At 49.2% G+C, this 21,702-nt stretch overlaps 1 protein-coding gene across 1 annotated transcript; it reads left to right on the top strand.

Annotated features, from left to right (window-relative positions):
• The first annotated feature begins 15,908 nt into the window (after positions 1–15,908).
• LOC146764772 (uncharacterized) lies at positions 15,909–20,549 on the top strand. The gene has a single exon (XM_085563770.1). It carries the CDS (start codon positions 16,463–16,465, stop codon positions 18,179–18,181), a length of 1,719 nt encoding a protein of 572 aa, XP_085419896.1. The 5' UTR covers positions 15,909–16,462; the 3' UTR covers positions 18,182–20,549.
• The last annotated feature ends 1,153 nt before the right edge of the window (positions 20,550–21,702 follow it).

The raw sequence follows: 21,702 nt of genomic DNA, 5'->3' as shown, positions 1-21,702 counted from the left end.
AAAAACTTATTCTCCCGTAAATGCAAAAGACGTACAGTCGATTGTCAAAGCAATTGCCGACAAAGGAATCAATTCTGCCATGGTCTCCACATTGATTGACAATGTCTTTGGGAATGATGATATGCTCCCCTTTGACATTAAACAGACATGCAAAATAATTTTTGACGGGGCACGAATGATAGTTTTCAGGCAGGAATTGGAAAGACAATTGTGTAAAGTTACTGACCCAGGTCTCAGGGGAAAACCACCCTTTACAGGGGTCCAGCTTGCAACAGCTAATGGGCACGGACCCAACAATGATTAACCCCCAGGCACAAGCTCAGAATTTAAGAGCCCTAGATGTAGCTGCTACCACCCGTGCGGCCAAAGAGGCCATGCGTACAGTATGCAGAGTGGTTGCTAAACCACCCCCATGGTCTACTATAAGACAGAGTGAGAGTGAGAGCTTCACTCAGTTTGTAGACCATCTCCAAGCAGCTGTAGACTCCTCAAACTTACCATCAGAAGCCAAGGGCCCAGTTGTTATCGAGTGTTTGCCCCAACAGTGTAATTTAGCCACCAAAGAAATCCTACGCTCTCTGCCACCCGGTTCCAGCATTGCAACGATGATTAAACATGTCGTGAGAGAAGAACACTTAGCTCCAATCCAGGCCGCAGTCTGCACTGCTATTGCCAATGCAATGACTGTGCAAAATCGCCTCGACGCAGGTGGTCCGGCATTCCCTCCATTGCAGAGTTGTCCCAGAGGGCTGTGTTGGGCCTGTGGCAAGAAGGGACACATTGCCCGAGAATGCAAATCAAAAAGACAGGGAAACGGGCAGGGGAGGGGGCAGATGGGCTGCATGCGGCCCCCTCCCCATTGGGATATTTAGCGGCCCACCTATGCAAACCCCAAATGGGGCGAACATCTCCCGAACCTGCTGTCCCCCCGGGAGGCAACCAACTTTATAGCCCAGTCAATGCCCCCGCAAGAATCAATCACGCCCATGACACAGCAGAGCAACGTGGGGAACGAGGCCCCTGTCACCCCCAGAGGGGTCCCTGGGTGGCCCTGGCAGTGGGATGCGACCAGCCCCCAATAATATGGGGGATCTGTCAACAGCACATGTCCTCGCGCTGCTCCCAGCCAGGTGACATTGCCATCAGTGTCTCTTTTCAATAGATACAGGTGCCGACGTGACTGTTATCCCACAAACATATTGGCCCCCAAGCTGGAAGTTAGAAGAAGCTTCAACCATAGGTGGAGTTGGAGGAGTCTCAGTCGCCAAGAAAAGCGTAGAATTAATAGCAATTACCTTACACTCTGAAAAAGGGCCTGAAAAGACTGTCAACTTTTATGTTTATGTTCTATCCAATGTCCCACCTTTGTTAGGGCAAGATGCCCTGTCTCAGCTAAGATGCAAGGTGACAAATTTACCCTAAGGGCCACTGCGGCGTATCCACCATCCCCAGTTAAATTGACCTGGAAGTCATCTGATCCAGTGTGGGTCGAGCAGTGGCCCATCCCTGAGCCTCGAATGTCAGTGCTTCTTCAGCTACTTGAGCGAGAATTAGAAAAAGGACATATCGAATCATCTGTCAGCCCATGGAACACGCCAGTCTTCGTCATACCAAAACGCAGCGGCGAAGGCTTTCGCCTCCTCCACGACTTGCGTGCCGTAAATAAGAAAATCCAGCCCCTGGGTCCAGTGCAAACAGTGTTACCAGCCAATTCCATGATTCCAGAAAACCAACCATGTGCAGTGCTCGATATTAAAGACTGTTTCTTTTCCATATCCTTGCATGAACAAGATAAAGAGTGATTTGCCTTTTCCGTGGTGTTTCCCAATGGCCAGCGGCCAAACCTACAATTTTAATTGAAAGTTCTTCCCCAGGGAATGATTAATTCTCCCACCATCTGCCAGGTTACTGTGGCCCAAGCACTAGCGCCAGTCCGAACCGCGAACCCGAATGCCACCTTAGTGCAATACATGGACGACATCCTTGTCGCCGCACCAACCCCAGACCAAGTAGATCATCTCGTGTCAACAATATCAAAAGTCCTGAAGACCAGTGGTTTTGAAATAGCAGATGCAAAAATAAAGAAAGGACCTTTGGTCACATTTTTAGGCGTAAAGATCACTAACTCTTACGCATCAGCTCCAATAATAAAAGTCCGCCGTGATATTAAGACACTCTATGACGCACAACAATTAGTGGGATCTTTGCAATGGCTGCGCAATGTTGTCCTAATCCCACCAGAAACCATGTCCCCACTGTATGAGCTCCTTAAAGGAAAACACCCATGGGAACAAAAGACTCTCACCAAAGTAGCCTCACGCTCACTTGACTTTATTGAGCAGCAAATGTCTACTGGAGTCCTTTCCAGATGGAACCCACGCTTACCCTTGGACTTGTACGTGCACTTTAACGGGGGAGGTGGGGGTAGGAGCATTGGTGCAAGGGCCCCCTAACATAGCTAAACAAATACCAATGGGTAGTTTTCGGGAAGACATCATGTGCATTCACCCCAGGGGTCGCAATGCCTTGGAAACCTTATCATGAAAGGCAGGAGGCTCGCCTTGAGTCATTTAGGCTTTGAACCTGCAAAGATATACCTACCTTTTCGTAAACAGATTCCAGCTTCATCTGTGGCAATCTCAGAGCATCTAGCTCTGGCCCTCTTCGGGTTTGCAGGAGAACTGTGTTACACTACAAATCCACCATGGATTTAGCTACTAGCAACGGTAGACCTCAATCTTCCACAGAAAGTTATAGATCGACCTTTACCGGGGCAGACTGTCTTTACAGATGCATCTTCAACTACCTCTACCGCAGCTGTGGTGTAGCAAAATCGGAGAGCATTGGCAGTGTGTCAAGATAATTGACAAGTCGCTATCAGTCCAACACTTGGAAGCATCCGCTATAGTATTGGCGTGTGGACTGTTCCAATCCGAACACCTCAGCATCGTGACAGACTCTATGTTCACCGCCAAGCTTTGTCAGGCAATGTCCAGACCAGGTGTTTCAATGTCCTCCGCAGCCATCATGATCAAAGAAGCACTCTTTTCTTGGCAAAGCACCGTATCGATCATCCATATTAACAGTCACAGTCCCGTCAAAGGATTCTTCCAGAATGGAAATGACAAGGCTGACGCCGCAGCAAAAGGACTCTGGACTTTGCAAGAGGCACGACAATTACATGAATCGCTCCACGTGGGAGCCAAGGCTCTTGCTAAAACGTGCAACATTCCACTTACAGACGCCAGACATGTAGTGGCCACTTGTCCTCATTGCCAGAAAACACCGTTGTAGTCCACCGGAGTTAATCCTAGAGGTCTCAAAGCTTCAGAAATCTGGCAAACAGATTTTACTTTCTGTCAAATATTAAAGCCCAGAGCCTGGCTTGCAGTAACAGTGGACGTGTATAGCGGCGTGATTATCGCAACCCAGCAAGCAAAAGAAAATTCTAAGGCAACTGTCCAGCATTGGTTGATGGTAATGGCATGGCTTGGCATTCCAAAGCAAATTAAGACAGACAATGGGTCACACTTCATCTCTAAATCAGTTCAGTCATTTGTTGCCAAGTGGAACATCACTCTGACACATGGAACTCCATACAACAGCACATGGCAAGCTATCATCGAGAGAGCCAAACAGACCCTGAAGTCTAAACTAGAGACTCTAGCTCAGGCAGAAGGATTCACCAAAAACATCCCCCCAAAAGAGCAACCATGCCTGCTAGCCACTGCTTTGTTGGCGTTGAACCAATTCCCCGGGGGAGACAAAACACGTTGTCCCATTAAAAAACACTGGGCCACTCAAGCACTAGAGGAAGGCCCACCAGTCAGTATTAAAAATGAACTGGGAGAGTGGGAATCAGGGTGGAAATTGGTACTGGCAGACCAGGGTTATGCTGCAGTAAAAAAGGATAGTGACATTAAATGGTGTCCGCTAAGGTCCATAAAATCAATGCTGCACAACAAAACTAATGAAAATTCTGAGTTTCTTTTAACAGGTTTGGTGATGTGACTACCCCAGTCAGTTCTGCGCTCCAGTAATGGAAAGGGAAAAAAAGGCGAGACCATTCCCATGACGTTCAAGAACCCAGCAATGGTAAACCCCAACCAATGTTCGTGCCTCAGTATTCTCCTGTTCCTGCTGATATTTTGTATAGGGGAGACAAGCTCAGAATACCATCCCTATCAGCCATACACATGGCTCCTTCGCAATCCTACAGATGGCAGGGAAATAGCGAGTAAGACCGTAGCCAACACCCCCAGTTTTGTTGTCACCCTCAAAGATATATTTCATCCACTGGGCATTGGTAAGTGTATAAATTGTGGAACTTATTGGTGCCCCAGCTCCAACCCAGGGAAAGCTTATTGTACCTATCCAGGATATTGGTTTTGTGAATACTGGGGCTGCGAGACCATTGTAACCAGCAATAGATGGAATCCCGTCAAAAAAGATGCATTTTTAGAAGTGAAGTATTGGCCACATGGCTGTAAGACACCCACTTTTGGGGTGAATGGTAGGGTAGATGTACACTCGCGTGGAACCTGTACCCATTTAGAGGTGACAGTTTTGCAGCCCCAAGATAAAGGTTGTTTTTTAGGCAGAATGTGGTCCATATTTCTCCATAAATGGGACACAGACTTGAGCACAGTCGTCCAGATCACTAAGGCCCCTCCACAACCTAACACCGCCACAGGACCCAACAAACTTTTAGACCAGGCGTGGTCCCCAGAAAGAGTTGTAATCAACCTCCAAACAGTAAGTCCAGCTAACACTGTACCCAAGCCTACCATACAAAGTCCTTTGCTTCCCCGTGTTGTGCACGAAGCAACCCCTCATGACTTATTTTACTGTATGCTAGACGCTGCCTTTCAGTCACTGAACACGTCTGAACCAAACCTTACGAACTCCTGCTGGCTTTGCTATGACACCAATCCTCCATTTTACAAGGATGTAGCCCTCGATGTCCCATTTACTTATTCCAAGGATCCCAACCCAACCCAATGCCGATGGAGCACCCCCCGGAGAGGAATTACTTTGGCTTTGATTACTGGCCAAGGAACCTGTGTAGGCAGCCAAAAATTAATTCAACAAAATAGGCATATTTGTAAAAATTTTACTGTCATCAACAAATCATACTCCTGGGTTGTTCCCTCAGTCTCGGGAGCGTGGGCCTGCAACAATGCAGGTATTAGTCCTTGTATATCAACCAAAGACTTTGATGGTACTAACGACTTTTGTGTTCAAGTCGCTATTGTCCCTAGGATCCTGTACCACCCAGAGGATGAAGTAGATCATTACCAGGGAAAGAGTGTTCAGCGACAAAAAAGAGCTGATGACAGGCGTTACCCTTGCAGTGCTCCTCGGCTTAGGAGCAACGGGTACTGCGACCCGCACCCCAGCCATAATATCCCAAAGACAGAGCCTAACACAACTTCAAATGACCATCGACAAAATTCTACAAATAATTGAAAAGTCCATTTCCTTCTTAGAAAAGTCTCTTGGTTCGCTTTCCGAAGTAGTGTTGCAAAATAGATGAGGACTAGACGTATTACTTATGCACCAAGGAGGTTTGTGGCCGCCCTGAAAGAGCAGTGTTGTTTCTATGCCAACTATTCAGGTGTAATCAGAGATTCAATGACAGAACTCAGGGAAAGGCTAGCGCAACGCAAGAAGGACAGAGATGCTCAGCAAAGCTGGCTAAACTCGCTTTTTAACCAATTTCCTTGGTCTGTCACTATAATATCCACTTTAATGGGACCAATCATAATGATTTTACTTGCATTGCTTTTTGGTCCTTGTGTTCTTAACAAGTTAGTGCAATTTGTTAGAGCTTGCTTAAGCAGAATTGATATTATGCTGTTAGAACAGAGACAGTTGTCATAAGTAGTTTTTATGGCTATGTTAGTCAGTTGTTTAAAGCATTGCAATTTGCCTATTACAATTTTTACACTTATACTGTTATAACTAACACAATTTTGAGCTAACAGTTTTGTTATTACACTGTGCTATGTAGTTTCGTTTATTCATGGCCGGGGGGGAAATGTGGTTAGACAGGGAAGTTCGGTTGGAAGATTGCCGAGATGTACGGGAAGATAGGGCCCTGCCCCACCAGTCTAGTTAACCAATAGGAGATTAGTGATGATGTAAGCAGACAATAGTTATATAAGGCCATTCAAAGAGGAAATAAAGGCCATTCTGCCATCAACCACATTGGTGTTCGTGAGTGATTGGCCTAAACGACCTGTAAGTTAGTTGTCGTGTCTTTCTCGAACCGGGTCGCCCTGCCTCGAGAGACGCAACAACAGACTTGCAAGAGAACACTGCATTTGACTTGAGGCTGTGGAGAAGGCTCCCAAAATTGATTAATAGCACTGGGGTTTGTTGCCTTCAGGGGAAGGCAAGGCGACCTGGTTTCAAGGAACAGCACAGCAGCCCAGTCTCCCCTGGGCCACTCGGGCTAACAACACACGCTGGACACCAATGTGGTGGACAGTCGAAAAGCGTTTATTATCTTGTCTCATGGGTTTAAATAGTCTTGGGGGACTCTGCTACGTCAGGGGGGGTTGGTAGGGTCTCTAGGGTTAGTCAGGAGTGGAAAACTACTGGGTTAGGTGTGGTTACATTCTTTGGGGTAATGGATAACATGTTGCAGGGTGAGAGGGGGAAGGGGTCTTTCTTTCCGTCACATCCCGAAATCTTCCGTTCGCCTGTCCCTATCTACTACATCTCCCCCCTCCTTTTCATAAGTAACATGAGGTAGTCGTAGATATAGGCACTGGAGTGAGGCACAAACTTGTAACTTGGTAAGGAAAAAAGGGTTTTGGTAAACCTGAGTAAATCTCGCAAGGTGAGTTTTGAAGGCTTTTGCAGCTGACTGTGTTCGCAGTTTTTGGTTTACAGCATTTGTTGCTGGCCTACAAACAGAATGTTTGCCCGTTCTAGACGGGCCTGAACAAATGAGACCAGCTTGTTCAGCAGGCATGGTCCTATGGTAACAGCTAAAAGCAGTATTGCCAGTGGACCTACCAGGGCGGAAATTAAAGTGGTGAGCCAAGGTGATTGATTGAACCAGGATTCGAACCAGCTCTGCTGGGTTTCCCTGTCTCTCTTTCTCTGAGCCAGTCTATCTCGGAGTTCTGCCATGGAGTCTTTAACGACTCCCGTATGATCTGCATAAAAGCAGCATTCCTCTTTCAAAGCTGCACACAGTCCTCCTTGTTGCATGAACAAGAGGTCCAGTCCTCGCCTATTCTGTAAAACTACTTCTGAAAGCGAAGAGACTGATTTTTCTAGATAGGAGATGGATTTCTCGATCCTCTGCAGGTCTTCATCGATGGTCATTTGCAGCTGAGAGAGTCCGTGCTGTTGGGTTGCGATGGCTGAGACACCTGTGGCTGTACCAGCTGCTCCCAGGCCGAGCAGCATTGCGATAGTTAAACCTGTGATTATTTCTCTTTTGTGCAGTCTGTCAGGTTCTTCGAAAAGGTGGTACACTTCTTCATCTGAGTGGTACAGGACCCTAGGAACAATCAGAACTTGGACACAGAAGTCAATAGAGTCATTAAATTTGGCAAGGAACACACAAGGACTCACTCTGGATCGCTGGCAAACCCACATCCCAGATGCGGATGGGACTACCCACTCACTGGTTTTTCTGTTGGGCTCGATAACTTTAGTGCAGAAGTTGCCTTTCTGCTTTGCTAAAGTTGCATTGCCAAAACATTTGCCTTGTCCTGTGATTTGACTCAGGGTGATTCCTCTGCGGGGAGTGTCCCATCTGCACTGGTGGGGGGCACTGGCTGTGGAGTAACTGAAGGGGGTGTCTAAAGCAATGCCTTCGTAGAAAGGGGGTTTAACATCATAACAAAGCCAACAGGAGTTAGTCAGGTTCGGTTTGGTTTCGTTTAGGGTTAGAAAGGTAGCTTCTAGCATACGAAAAATTGGGTTTGGATCGGACTCGGCTGTGCGGCTTATCTGGAATACATCTGCATGGCCAGCCGGGGTGTCGGTGACTTTTGGGGGCAAGGTTTTGGGGTGGGTTGTGTTTTTCCCTTTTATTTCTCCCCAGTCAGTAAACTGGGCTGGTTCGTATTGTGGCTGCTTTTCGGTGCGGCTTAAAGCTTTACTTGGTTTTGTTTTAAATTGCGTTAGCTCTGTTCCCTTCGTCTTAGAGACCCAGCTGGCTCCCGGCAGCTCTTCCGAGCTGCCGGAGCTGCTGCTGGACTCTGAGTCGGAAGTCGAATGCCAGCGCACTTCCGGGGCTCGGTGCTGTTTTGCGCGGCTCCGACCCCGCTCCTCCCCCCGGGGGTGGCGCCGCTGCCGCCCCCCGGGCTCGCCCTGCCTCCTGCAGGGGGAGGTTTCTCCCTTACATGGTAGCGGCGTCCGGCACGGCTGCTGATCGGCTCTGAGCCCTCTGCCGCTCTCCTCCTCTTTCTCCCGCACACGCACATTAGCAAAACTCCGCGCCTCTGGGCTCTTTGCGCCGAGACTGCCCGTGCCCCGCCCCTCCCCTTGGCTGCCAGCGCCATTTTCAAAGGGGTATGGAGGCGGCGCGGGCAGGATCTCCCCCCGAGCCGCGGCTCCTGCGCCTCTGGCTTCCCTCGCCAGTCCCCGCCAACAGAGCTCTGCGCGCTGCTGCACCTCCGGTACTGGGTCATCGACCGGCGGTGGCGGGGCGGATGGGGAAGCCGCGAATTTTTGGGAGGTTTCCGCGGGGGGTCCCGGGCCCCCGCCCGGGGAGGGGAGCGACGCGCCGGCCCCCCCCGGATCCCCGCTCCCGGGCGGATCGCCCTCAGGGGTAGTTTGCGTTGCTGCTCCTACCCCTAGCTTGGGTGTAACTAATAAACACGTACGCGCTGCGCTCCATGTCTCCTGCTCTTCTATTGCTCTGCGCAGGGCTTTCTCTACTTTTCCCCACGCCTTAAGGCATTTGCCGCTGCCTGAGGATTTCGTGTCCTCGGCCAGCGCGGCTGTGCATTTTTCCCATATCTCCGGATGCAAAACATCCACAGGGCGTTCAATTGCCCCAAGCTCAAGCAGCCTTGCTATAGCAAGATAAAAGTCTTTGAGCTTACACTCAATTCCCCATTGCTTATGAACCTCACTTACGACCCTGGCGATGGCATCCATGATGATCGCGGGTCCTGGGACGTCTCCCTTGCCGAGAACACGGTCTTACCGGTCTGGCCGCTGCTCTTGTCCAGGCGACACCCGCTGCCCGAGCGAATTATTCCCGGGCTTCGGCACCAGTTATGTTGCCTTCAAGGGAAGGAAAGGCGACCTGGTTTCAAGGAACAGCACGGCAGCCCAGTCTCCCCTGGGCCACTCGGGCTAACAACACGTGCTGGACACCAATGTGGTGGACGGTCGAAAAGCGTTTATTATCTTGTCTCATGGGTTTAAATAGTCTTGGGGGACTCTGCTACGTCAGGGGGGGGTTGGTAGGGTTTCTAGGGTTAGTCAGGAGTGGAAAACTACTGGGTTAGGTGTGGTTACATTCTTTGGGGTAATGGATAACATGTTGCAGGGTGAGAGGGGGATGGGGGTCTTTCTTTCCGTCACATCCCGAAATCTTCCGTTTGCCTGTCCCTATCTACTACAGGGTTACAAGTGCATAGTAGGTTAGAGGTGTATACTACCACAGGACAGAAAACTTAGAGTTTGGGGTTTTAGAACACAGTAATAAATATGTAGCAATATGGAGGTTTTAGGGTGGAGACAGGTTCTTCTTATTGACCTTCTTCTTACCTTCTTCTTCATGGGTTTGGGTGATATTTTGTGATTGGACAGAAAAGTCTGCATTGCAGGCTTCGAGGGATCAGTTATTGGGTTACAAGGGGAAATAATTTAGGTGTCATTTATTGGTTGGATAGTTTTAAAAGACCTTGTAACAAGAGATATTTGTCCATTTTGTGACTTTCTAATGAAAGACTGCAGAACTCACAGTTGTGAGGCTGCAGCACTGATAAGAAACAAGAAGCACCTGAGTCTGAACACGAACTATCGTCTCAAGTACCTTCAATCCTGACCAGGACACAGGTAGAAAAAACAAGCAGAGCACCCACACCTAAGGCCTGGCAGTGTGACAACAGACTTGGCCCCATGAGGCTCTGAAGTGCCACAGAGGCCCTTTGGTTTCACAAGGCCTAAAAATGTAGAAATGGTCTCCATGGTTCCATGAGGCCCTGCTGGGTCACAATGGACCTTTGGTTCCAGGATGCCCCAGAGTGACACCATGGTGACACAATGGTTCCATTGGACCCTTCATCCCACGGAGACCCACAGTGTTCACTGCAGTCCCCTTGATTCCATGAGGCCCTGCCATGCTCTAATGGCCCCTTGGTTCCAGTGGGTCCCAAAGTGTCAGAACAGTCTCCATGGTTCCATGAGGCCCCACAAAGGCACTGTGCTCCCCTTGGTTCCACAGGGCCCCACAGTGTCACAATGGACTCTTGGCTCCATGAGGTGCCACGCTGTGTCACAATGGCTCATGGTTCCATGGGCCACACAGTTTAACAATTGTCCCTTGGTTCCATGAGGCCTCGCTGTGTCACAATGGACCTGGGGTTCCATGAGCTTTCTTACTGCCAAAAACAGTCTCCCTGGTTCCACAGTGTCCCCATGGTCCCATTGTTCCATGAGGTTCCATGGCAGAACTTTGGTTCCATGGCCACCTTGGTTCCGTGTGACCTTGCAGCGTCACAATGGACCTGTGGTTCCATGAGGCCTTGCTGTGTCAGAAAGACCCCTTGGTTCCAAGAGGTTTCTCAGGATCACAATGGTCTCCTTGGATCCGTGGTGTCACAATGGACCATTGGTTCAATGTGGCCCCAGTGTGCCAAAACGGATTTTGGTTCCATGGGGTTCCACTGTGTCACCATGGACCCTTTGTTCCATGAGTTTGCACAGAGTCACAGCTGACTCCTGGGTTCTGTGAGGCCCCATGGCCACCAAATCTCTGAAATATCAGAACAAGGCTCCTTAACACTAATTTGCTATTTAAGAGGGTATCATTTAGTCAGGCCTGAGGTCTAGTGAGGGATAACTCCTAACCTTATATGGACATGAAACTCTACCAGTGTGTTGCTTATACATAGTCACTAAATGTGTATTATAATTTACCCATTTCCATAAAACCCACCCCAAGTTCCCAAGTTCAGTCCTTGCTTTTTCTATCACTGCACCCTTGAGCCAGATGTCTTCTACACTTCCAACTGTCCTTGCTGGAAAAGCAGCTCCTGCACGCCTTGTTCCTGTGTTAAAAGTTCCCAGGCAGAGTAAAAATTGAATGAACCCTTTTGGTATCAGCCCAAGGCTTTGTGTGGCCGGGCAGGGGCAGCAGGAGGCAGAGCTGCCAGCAAAGGAAGGGCCAGCGAGGTGGGGCAGCTGGGGGTGACGACAGCCTGCAGGGACAGAGGCGCAGGGCAGGGACACCGTGGGACAGCCTGGGCTGCAGAGGGCACAGGGATGTGCAGCAGCTGCAAGGCCCTGACAGAGCCAACCTGTGCAGCCCTTTGGCCATGGCTGCTGGCCCTGGGCCTGAGGCCACCAGGGGACAAGTGACCCTTGCAGCCCTGGGGCCTCAGTGCCTCCTTGTCCCTGCTCAGCAGCCTGGCAGGGGCTGTCCCATGGTCCTGCCCTTGGCACTGCACATCCCCACATCCCAGTGCCCATCCCGGGAAGAGCCCTGAGCAATGAGAGAGGGACAGGATCTGCCTTGCCAGGGGCTGGGGCTCAGGCCTGGGCCCTTTGCATTCCTGAAACACACCCAGGTTTGCTCAGCACCAGAGACACCTTTCCCTTGCCTGTCCCCAGCTGTCATCAGTGCCTCCAGTGTTCTGCTCTGACTGGAACCTGGGGACACTTTCTCAGTCCTGTCCCTCAGTAGAACCCATTAAAACTTCAAGAAACTTTGGAGTTTAAATTTAACTTTAAGTTCTTGAGAAGTTTTTTGAAGAGACTCTCAGTGACTGAGTCTGATGTAAACAACACCAAAGCCCTGAAAGGGTCATTAAAGATTTCCTATTCCAGTTTTGGGGAAAGATTTCAAAGTGCTTGTAAGAAATACACATTCCTGTTTTAAAGGGTGTATTTTATTACATTTCTCTCTAGATCAGAGGCGATTGCAGCATTCTGTGATTGATATTGACCTAGGGTCTCCCCTCAGGAACTCTGGCCTGCTCAGAGAAGCTGTGCCCTGAGCTCTGGCCCAGCGTGGACAACCTTGCTCCACATTGCCCCAGCCCATCCTGTCTGTCCTCACTTACCTGGGACCTGCTGTGCCTGCAGAGTTGGCTACACCCAGCCTAAGAGGGGCTTTCCCTTTTTCTAGTTGTGAGCAATCTAAAATCCTGAGTTTCTCTATGAAAACAGACACCCTCCTCAGGTGTGTGCCAGCCCAAGATGCCACCAAAACCACTCCAGACCAGCCCTGGGCCAGCTGTGAGGGTGGATCATCAGCCCCAGCTGCACTGGGCACTGCAAGGGGCTGTGGCCATGGGCACTGCACTGACCCCACTGCTGGGTTTGGCTGCCACGGCAGCCCTGAGAAATTAAACTGTCCTTGGAAACACTGGGGAGGACTGGGACATACTGGGGAACACTGGGAATGCTGTGGGACACACTGGGACATACTGGGAGTGATGCTGTGGGGGACTGGGACAGCCTGGGAACATGAGGAATGCTGAGGGGGAATCTGGGTGGACTGGGATGGACTGTGGGGGTACACTGGGACACACTGGGACATACTGGGAATGAAACTAGGAGTGAAACTGGGGGATACTGGACAAACCAGGGACATTGTGGGGAAGACTGGGCAACACTGGGGCCTACTGTGGATGACATTGGGAGGAACTGGGAGGGCCTGGGAATGAACTCAGGTGTATTGGGAGGGACTGGGCTGTACTGGGAGGGATTGGAGGGGCACTGGGACTGTACTGGGCTGTACCGGGATGAACTGGGCTGTACTGGGAGGGCCTGGAGGGGCACTGGGGCTGTACTGGGCAGTACTGGGATGAACTGGGCTGTGCTAGGAGGGGTTGAATGGGCTGGTCCCGCCTCTGCTGCCTCCCATTGGCCAAAGCTCCCGCCCATCACTGCCTCCAACCAATCAGCGCCAGGGATTGTGGTATGGGGGCGGTGCCTGAAGTCAGCGCCATCTTTTCTTTTGCCTACATCTCCCATCATGCCCCGCAGCCCAGTAGAGCCCCATTGGGACCGGGACTACAACGCCCGTCATGCCCCGCGCTCCACAGAACCCCGGTATCCACCCCCAATCTCTCCCGTAAGCGTCCCCCAGAGCCTCCGGGATCCCCAAGTGCCCTCAGTGCCCATTCGGGACCCCCAAAAGCGTCCTCGGATCCCCTGAGTGCTCCCAGCCCCACAGATGCCTGGTACAGCCACTTCTGGGAATTCCTCCCCTCTCATCCCCCGCGGCCCCAGATCCCCTCAGAACATGGTTCCGCGCCTAAAATTCCTGCCGCGCCCTGAGCCCTGAGGAACCCGGTTAAATCTCCCCAAGCTCCCCCGAGTGCTCCCCCGGACCCCGAAGAGCCCCAAATTCCCCTCCCTGACCTCCAGGGCCCCGGACCCCCGAGTGCTCCCCCGGACCCCGAACTGCCCCTCAGGATCCCTGAGTGCCCCTCCAAGCGCCCGCCCGGCTCCCCCAGGGGTCCCCCAGACCCTCAAGTTCTCTCTGAATTCCCTCCCCAGACACAAAATTGCCCCAAATGTGCCCCAGAAATGTCTCCGTGGGCCCCAAAGTGGCCGCTTTTATCCTGTCTGTAAAAATTATAAAAAATTATGACAAAAATAATAAACCTGGATAACCACCCTGACACCCACCCCAGAACCTGACACGGCCCCAGAGACCAGGGATGCTGCTGCCCCAGAGCCTGACCCTGCCCCACAGCCACCCCAGATATGAACCACCCAGACTGGGTGGGGGTCTGGTGAGGGAGATGCAGGAGGTGCTGAAGGAGTGCATTTCCCCAGCTGGTGAGAAGCCCTCCCCCTGCCTCGAAAAAGGAGATTCTGATGGTGCAGCAGTGGAACCCACAGATGTTACAACTGTCCAGGTTCCAGCTGAGCCACAAAGGCAGCCACAGCCAGCAGCAGTCGCCCCTGTAGAAACAAGGAGGTCTAAGATGGAATCAGAGCACCCAGATAAGGGAAGGCCCGCACAACCCACAGAGGAGCCAGAGGTTGTGATCATCACCGAGTCCCTGACGTACAAAAGTCTCTGTCACCTGCACAAGGACACTGTACGACGGAGACGTGAGGCTTATACAACCTGACTACTTCAAGTCTGAGACCTCATGGGTACAGGTGTCCAGCTGGAGGGTGGTGAGGCAAGGAATTTGGGACCCTTGACCCAGGACTCAGGTATGAATCAGATTTTTGTAAGGAAGCCATGGTCCCTTTCTCTCTGGGAACGGCTTTTAATGAGTGTCAGAGAGAGGTTTGTCCACAGGGAGAGAATGCAGGAGCACCAACACAGAACGTGCTGGAAAACCCTTGAGGAATGGATCCAACAGCTGAGGGAAGTGGCAGTATTGGAGGTACTCTTTGGGAGGGATGGACAGCATGATAATGACCCTGACAAGGTCAGGTGCACAGGGCAAATGCTGTGGAGTCTGGCAAGGCTGGGGCCATCTCAGTACACCACGTTCATTGCCACGATTAATGCCGATAACAGCCGAGAGACAGTGGGCTCTGCTGCCAACAGCTGAGAAATTGTGAGAGTATGATCCATGGCCCAGTGCTGGCTCATGTCTCTGCTGTGGTCAAGGAACTCAAAGAGGAGATGAGGGAGATGAGGGTGGAGGTGAGGAGGAACAGTTCCCACATTGCCCCAGTGCGAGTCACAGGCCCCAAAGTCAGAGCGCATTGTTCCCCAGCCAGAGAGAGAGGGTACGCCCCACGGGCTGGCCTGGGGTTCTTTCTGTGTGACCATGGGGAAGACATGGGAAGGTGGGATGGGAAACCCATTTCTGTCCTGGCAGCGTGAGCGCATCAGCTCAAGGAGGGCAGCACTGACCGAGGGAATTGCAGTGAAGTGAGGTAGCCTCATCCTCCCATGACCAAGCTGCCGAGTGTGATCTGTCAGATCCCCTTTAAAGTACCTCTGCCATGTATGCCTAGGAAAGAAATTATATACAGGGTTAGAGGGGCCCTGCTCAAGCCAGGGAGAGGCACGGGAAAACCGGATCTTTTGGTCAGTGTGGATCCAATGGCCTGGCACATCAGCGCCACAGAAATATGAAGCCTTAGCTGATACTGGTGTGCAGTGTACCCCACTGCCATCGGGACATGTGGGGCAGAACCTGTTTCCATTGCCGGGGTGACGGGGGGATCGCAGCAATTGACCCTGTTGGGAGCCGAGGTGAGCCTGGCTGGGAAGGAGCGGCAGAAACATCCATTGTGACCGGCCCAGAGGCCCCGTGTGTTCTGGGCATAGACTTCCTCCAGAACGGCTGTTACAGAGACCCAAAGGGACTCAGGTGGGCTTTTGGCATAGCTGCTGCAGAGGCAGAGGACATTAAGCAGTTGAACACCTTGCCTGGACTATCAGAGAACCCATCTGCAGTAGGACTCCTGAGGGTAGAAGAGCAACGAGTGCCAATTGCCACCTCGACAGTGCACAGCTGGCAGTATTGAACGAATTGGGATGCCGTGATCCCCTTCCACAGAATGATTTGTGAGCTGGAGAGACAAGGGGTGGTCAGTAAGGCCCACTCACCCTTCCACAGCCCTATCTGCCTGTGCACATGTCTGATGGAGAATGGAGATTGACTGTGGACTATTGTGGCTTGAATGAAGTGACTCTACCGCTGAACGCTGCTGTGCCGGACATGCTAGAACTCCAGCATGAGCTGGAGTCCAAGGCAGCAAAGTGGTACGCTATGGAGAGTTTTGTGGAAGAATGGCTTCGTGAGAAAGGACATGACTACGTGCAGTTAGTGAAGCAGTAGCTGAAAATTGCACAGTGCAGCAATAGCAGATGTAGCAATAATATCTTATGTCCTTGGCTAAGCTGGTTCTCAACAGTAGAATGTTCAGCAAAAAAGATAAATGTAAGGGAAAACAAAGCAAGCTTAGAAAGCTCCAAAGGCGGGGTTGACCTGTTTTTCATACACCAATGATGAGCTTAAATTTTGCAATATGCATGAGCTTCATTATAACGGGTATAACTATACATGTGTGCTTGAAATAAACTGAGACTTGTTGACATTATAGAATGGACTTGTCTCCCGTCATTTTTTCCACAAAATGGTGACCCGATCGACGTGATAGGCGCCACGGTGGAGTGACGAAAAAGGGTTCGGGTCCTGATGCAGCCAGGACGGCAAAAGTGCTGAATTGAAATAGAGTGCACCGTGCCCCAGGTGACTGCAGAGGCAAGCCTGGCCGATACGTGCTGCCGACGACCTCGGAGGGCTGCAACAGCGCTGACAATATAGGTATGGAGAGGCAAGCAGCATATGATTTATTTACTGCATTCTTGCAGAAAAGGCAGATTAAAGGCATTGATTTACAAAAAGATCTGCCAGGGTTATTAACATATGGGTATTCTAAGGGGTTCTTTGTAAATCCTCATACAGTACATGAGTTGTCTGAGTGGCGTAAGTTTGGGGATAAACTATGGGAGGAAGTTTTAGATGATGATAAGACAGCTAAAAAGTTGGGAAAGTGGTGGAAGATAGTTCACAATGAATTATTACAACATCAGGCAGAAAAGAAAGCTGCCGAGCAGAGAACTTCAGCACTAGAGAAAAATAGAGGTTTTAACGGGGAGGATTGGTTGCCTGGTGTTTCCATGCCACCTGCTGTGTCTACAGTGGAGTTACCTCCCTTGCGACCTGTGCCTGAGGACACGGAAACAGAGTTGCGTTGTGAGCCCACGGCTCCTCCAGCCCCCTCAGAACAGAAATCGACAGTTCGTCAAAGTTTGTCTGCCAGTAAGCCGACCCCTAGGGCAGAGTCTGACCTAACGGAGGCTCTGGCCAGGGAACGGAGGGAAGTTTGGGCGACTTTGGCAAGAGAGGAGCTGGACAAAGGAGATGGGCAGGCTTTGGAACTAGCAACAGAACTGGCTTGTCCTGTAATTTTTCAGCAGCAGGCAGGCGGGGGGTTAACAGCTCAGATTACACCGTTAGATTGGAAGTTGTTGTCACAGTTGCGAGCTACAGTGAGTCAATTTGGAGTTACTAGTGAACCGGCTAGGCAGATATTGGATTATGTTTGGAGTACTAATATATTGCTACCAGGAGATTGTAGAAGTCTTGCTAAGCTTATTTTCTCGCCACATCAGAGGCTTTTGTTTGGTGCACACTGGCAGGCAGAAGTTAATGAAGCTGTAGCTATACAAAGACAGCCTGGAGATCCTCTTCATGGAGTAACTATGGATGAATTGATGGGCTTAGGACCATATTTTCGCACTGAGGCACAAGCTATGCTAGGACCTGAAAAGTGTCGAGAGGCAATGCGACTAGCTCGAAGGGCTATAGATAAGGTGAAAGACCCGGGAGGTTTGCCAGCGTATATGGGAATTAAACAAGGAAGGGATGAGACTTTTGGAGCATTTATTGATAAGGCAGCGGCAGCAATAGAGAGAGCTGGAGTGCCTGAGTTTATGCGTGGATCATTGTTGAAGCAGTGTGCTTTGCAAAATTGTAATGCTTCTACAAGAAGTGTGTTAAACACATTAGGAGCTAATTGGACTATAGAAGATGCATTAGAGAGGATGGCTACTATACCAACGGGGCAGCAGGCATTTTTAGTTGAGGCTATTAAAGAGCTGGGAGAGGGATTAAAAGAGCAGGCAAAAGCTTCACAGACACAAATGTTAGCTTCACAGACACAAGTGTTAGCTGCTCTTGCACCCCTCCAAGCGTCAGTAGCAACCCAGGGAAATGTTTACGGCAGTCGTATGAGATGTTTCCGATGTGGAGGGACAGGACACGTTCGGCGAGAATGCTCTGCTGCTGGAATATGGTGTCCTAAGTGCAAATCGGATACTCATAACATTGCTGCCTGTAAGAGGAGACCGGGAAACGCCCGAAACAGCGCGAACAAGAGCAGCCGCGCTGCGACACAAATAGCTGCTCCAGCCTTTCCAACAGCGACACCTTGCGTCCAGCCACAAGAGGGAGCCTCGGGATGGACTTGGCAGCCGCAGTAGAAGTGACTTTAATGACACCACAGCCGCAGAAGGTCCCCACTGGAGTTAATGGACCTATTATAATAGAGGGCAGGACAATGGGAGCTTTGTTATTGGGAAGATCATCAGCCTCTATGCTTGGATTATTTGTGCTGCCTGGTGTCATTGATGCAGACTATACTGGTGAAATTATGATTATGGTTCATACTCCATTTCCTCCTATTCGGATTAATAAAGGACAAAGGATTGCTCAATTGGTTCCTCTAGAGCAAGTTACTAAGGCTGTATCCTCACGGAAAAGCCGTGGAGGAGATGGATTTGGATCTACAGGAGGTTTGACTCTATTAACTTTGGATCTGAATGACAGACCAAGAAAGGAGGTTTTGTTGGAATATAAGGGACAAAAATGCATGCTTACAGGTTTGCTGGACACGGGTGCTGATTCAAGTATTATTGCACCACAGTGTTGGCCTGCACATTGGCCTTTACAGCCAGCTGCTACAGCAGTAACAGGAGTTGGAGGTTTAACTCTTGCAAGTCGCTCGCCATCTCTTACTGTCTCAATAGATGGTAAAATCATAAAGGCAATATTTTCTGTTGTTCAGTTACCACCTACGGTGCAATGCCTAATTGGGCGAGACATTTTAACACAGTTAGGGGTTGTCCTGACAAATGAGCACCCTTTGGGATAATAGCCATTGCTTGGACTTTCCCGATTCCCATAATTTGGAAAAGTGATGAGCCTATATGGGTAAAGCAATGGCCTTTAAAAAGGGAAAGTCTGCAACATGCTCATGCCTTGGTCACTGAACAATATCAACAAGGGCATCTGAAATTATCTACAAGTCCTTGGAATACCCCTATCTTTGTGATAAAGAAAAAGTCAGGGAAATATCGCTTGCTTCATGACTTGCGGGAGGTTAATAAACAGATGGAGCCAATGGGTGCACTACAGCCAGGTCTGCCTAATCCAGCAATGTTACCTGAAGGATGGCCTCTATTGATAATAGATCTCAAAGATTGTTTTTTCACAATTGCTTTGCATGACAGGGATACAAAACGCTTTGCATTTACTTTGCCAGCTCTGAACAGAGAAGGTCCAGATCAAAGATTTGAATGGACGGTTTTGCCTCAGGGTATGCGTAACAGCCCTACTTTATGTCAACTTTACGTAGATTCTGCATTACAACCATTGAGGCAACAGTGGCCACAAGCTATCATTTATCACTATATGGATGATATTTTGATTGCTCAGCCTAAGTCATTTACAAGTCAACAGGTTAAACATGTACAAAACTTGCTGGGACGTTTTAAGCTTGTTGTGGCCCCAGAGAAAATACAGTTAACTTCTCCTTGGAAATACTTGGGATGGACATTGTCTCAAAGTTTGGTAACACCTCAGAAATTAGAACTGAAAACACAGATTGTTACTTTAAATGATGCTCAGAAATTATTAGGTGATTTACAATGGCTTAAACCTATAGTGGGCCTTCCAAATGAACTGTTAGATTCTCTTAGACCCTTATTGAAGGGCACAGACCCAACAGCACCAGTGATCCTTAATCCTCAGCAGAAAAGAACTCTTCAGCAAATTACAGACTGTGTGGTTCAGGGTCGTGTACATCGGCGAATACTGGGAATCCCGCTTAATCTCACTATATGGTGTGGTGAAAAACATTTGCTGGGAGCTTTAACACAGCTAGAAACAAAAACGGGGGAGATAAGGGTGTTGGAATGGCTATCCCCTCCACTTCAGCAAACAAAAACTTTAATTCAAAAAATTGAACTGTTAGCAGCTTTGATAAAACGGGGTCGTGAGAGAATTTTGCAGGTTGATGGGCGAGAGCCTGAACTAATACAGATTCCTATGAAAAAGGACTCTTTACAATGGTATTTGGTCAATAGTGAAGAATTGCAAGAAGCTCTGCTAGGAATAGGAGGTGCTGTCATAACTGAAAGTATTAAAAATCCTCCATTACAGTGGATTGGAAAATTGAGTTGGATGGTTCGGCCACAGCGAGAAAAGGAGCCGATTCCTGGTGCAATAACGGCATACACAGATGCAGGGAAGAGGTCAAGAACAGCAGCAATTACATGGCAGGAGCAGGGAGTCTGGAATCATGAAATTCTTACTGCAAATGATTCAGATACCCTTCAGACCTTGGAGTTAGCAGCTGTGGTATGGGCTCTAACAGTCCTGAAGGGGCCTTTGAATATTGTTACAGATTCCTTGTATGTAGTTGGTGTCGTGGAAAGAATAGAGGACGCTGCTATCAAGGAAGTACGAAATCAGAGACTATTTGAACTGTTCATACAACTTCAAAAAGCAGTAAAAATTCGAGAACATCCTTATGCTATTATTCATATAAGAAGTCACAAATGGGAAATTGGTTTAGGAGAGGATAATGCTCGGGCAGATAAGCTTGTCACAGTTACTCAATCTTCTCCTTTATCAGGGCAAATGCTTGCTAGGGAGGCACATTCTATGTTTCATCAGAACGCAAAAGGGTTACAACGGGAGTTTGGAATATCCCATGCAGATGCCACTGCTATAGTGAGAGCTTGTCCTACCTGTAGTTATCATAATGGGGGTCATGGCATGGGATGGGGAGTTAACCCACGAGGTCTTTCATCTAATGAACTCTGGCAGATGGATGTTACTCATGTAAATAGTTTTGGTCGCTTGAAATATGTTCATGTTACTATAGATACATATAGTAAATACATCTGGGCAACAGCTCAAGCTGGAGAAAAAGCATTACATGTTATAAGGCATTTGTGTAGTTGTTTTGCAGTAATGGGAGTGCCAAAGCAGATTAAGACAGACAATGGTCCTGCATACATTGGTGGCAGGGTGAATAGATTTTTAAAATCATGGGGAATTAAGCACATTACAGGAATAGCACATTCTCCCACTGGACAAGCAATTGTAGAAAGGGCAAATGGAACTTTGAAGAGATATCTGGAAAAACATAGAGAGATTGGAGATGTTCAGGAAAGATTAATGAAAGTGCTCTTTGTTCTTAATCATTTGTGTGTATTTGGGGATTCAGAGGCACCACCTGCAATGGTTCATTATGGTCAAAAAGAAATGAGAGAAAGGGGCAAAGAAGTATGGGTCAGGTATAGGGACCCTAAAACAGGTATTTGGCAGAACCCAGCAAAGGTCCTATATTGGGGAAGGGGATATCTTTGTGTTTCCACCCCTACAGGTTCACTCTGGGTGCCAGCAAAGTGGACTAAACCAGCTCTGGATGAGTCGTCTCTTAGCTCGCCTGACGGATCAGGACCAGAGGAGAATTGAAGAAAAGCTGATTCGCACAGTGGGACCTATTCTTCAAGAGATAAGAGGACTTTCCCCAGTGATTGATCAACTTTTGCCTTCAGAGTTAACTTTTACAGCAATTGTTACAGCTATTGAGGCTTTACAGACTGTTCATATTCCAGGACCAAAGAATCCTGAGTGTCTTAGTTGTGGGAATTTTAATTGTAATAGTTGGATTGCTTTTGTTTGTGGGGGTTGTGGAAAAACATACTGGGAA

The sequence above is a fragment of the Lonchura striata genome, chromosome 31 (genome assembly GCF_050655825.1).
Source record: "Lonchura striata isolate lonStrDom1 chromosome 31, ASM5065582v1, whole genome shotgun sequence".
NCBI lineage: Eukaryota > Metazoa > Chordata > Aves > Passeriformes > Estrildidae > Lonchura > Lonchura striata.
Note: the sequence above shows the minus strand (reverse complement) of the source record. Positions and strands in the feature narration are given on the sequence as shown.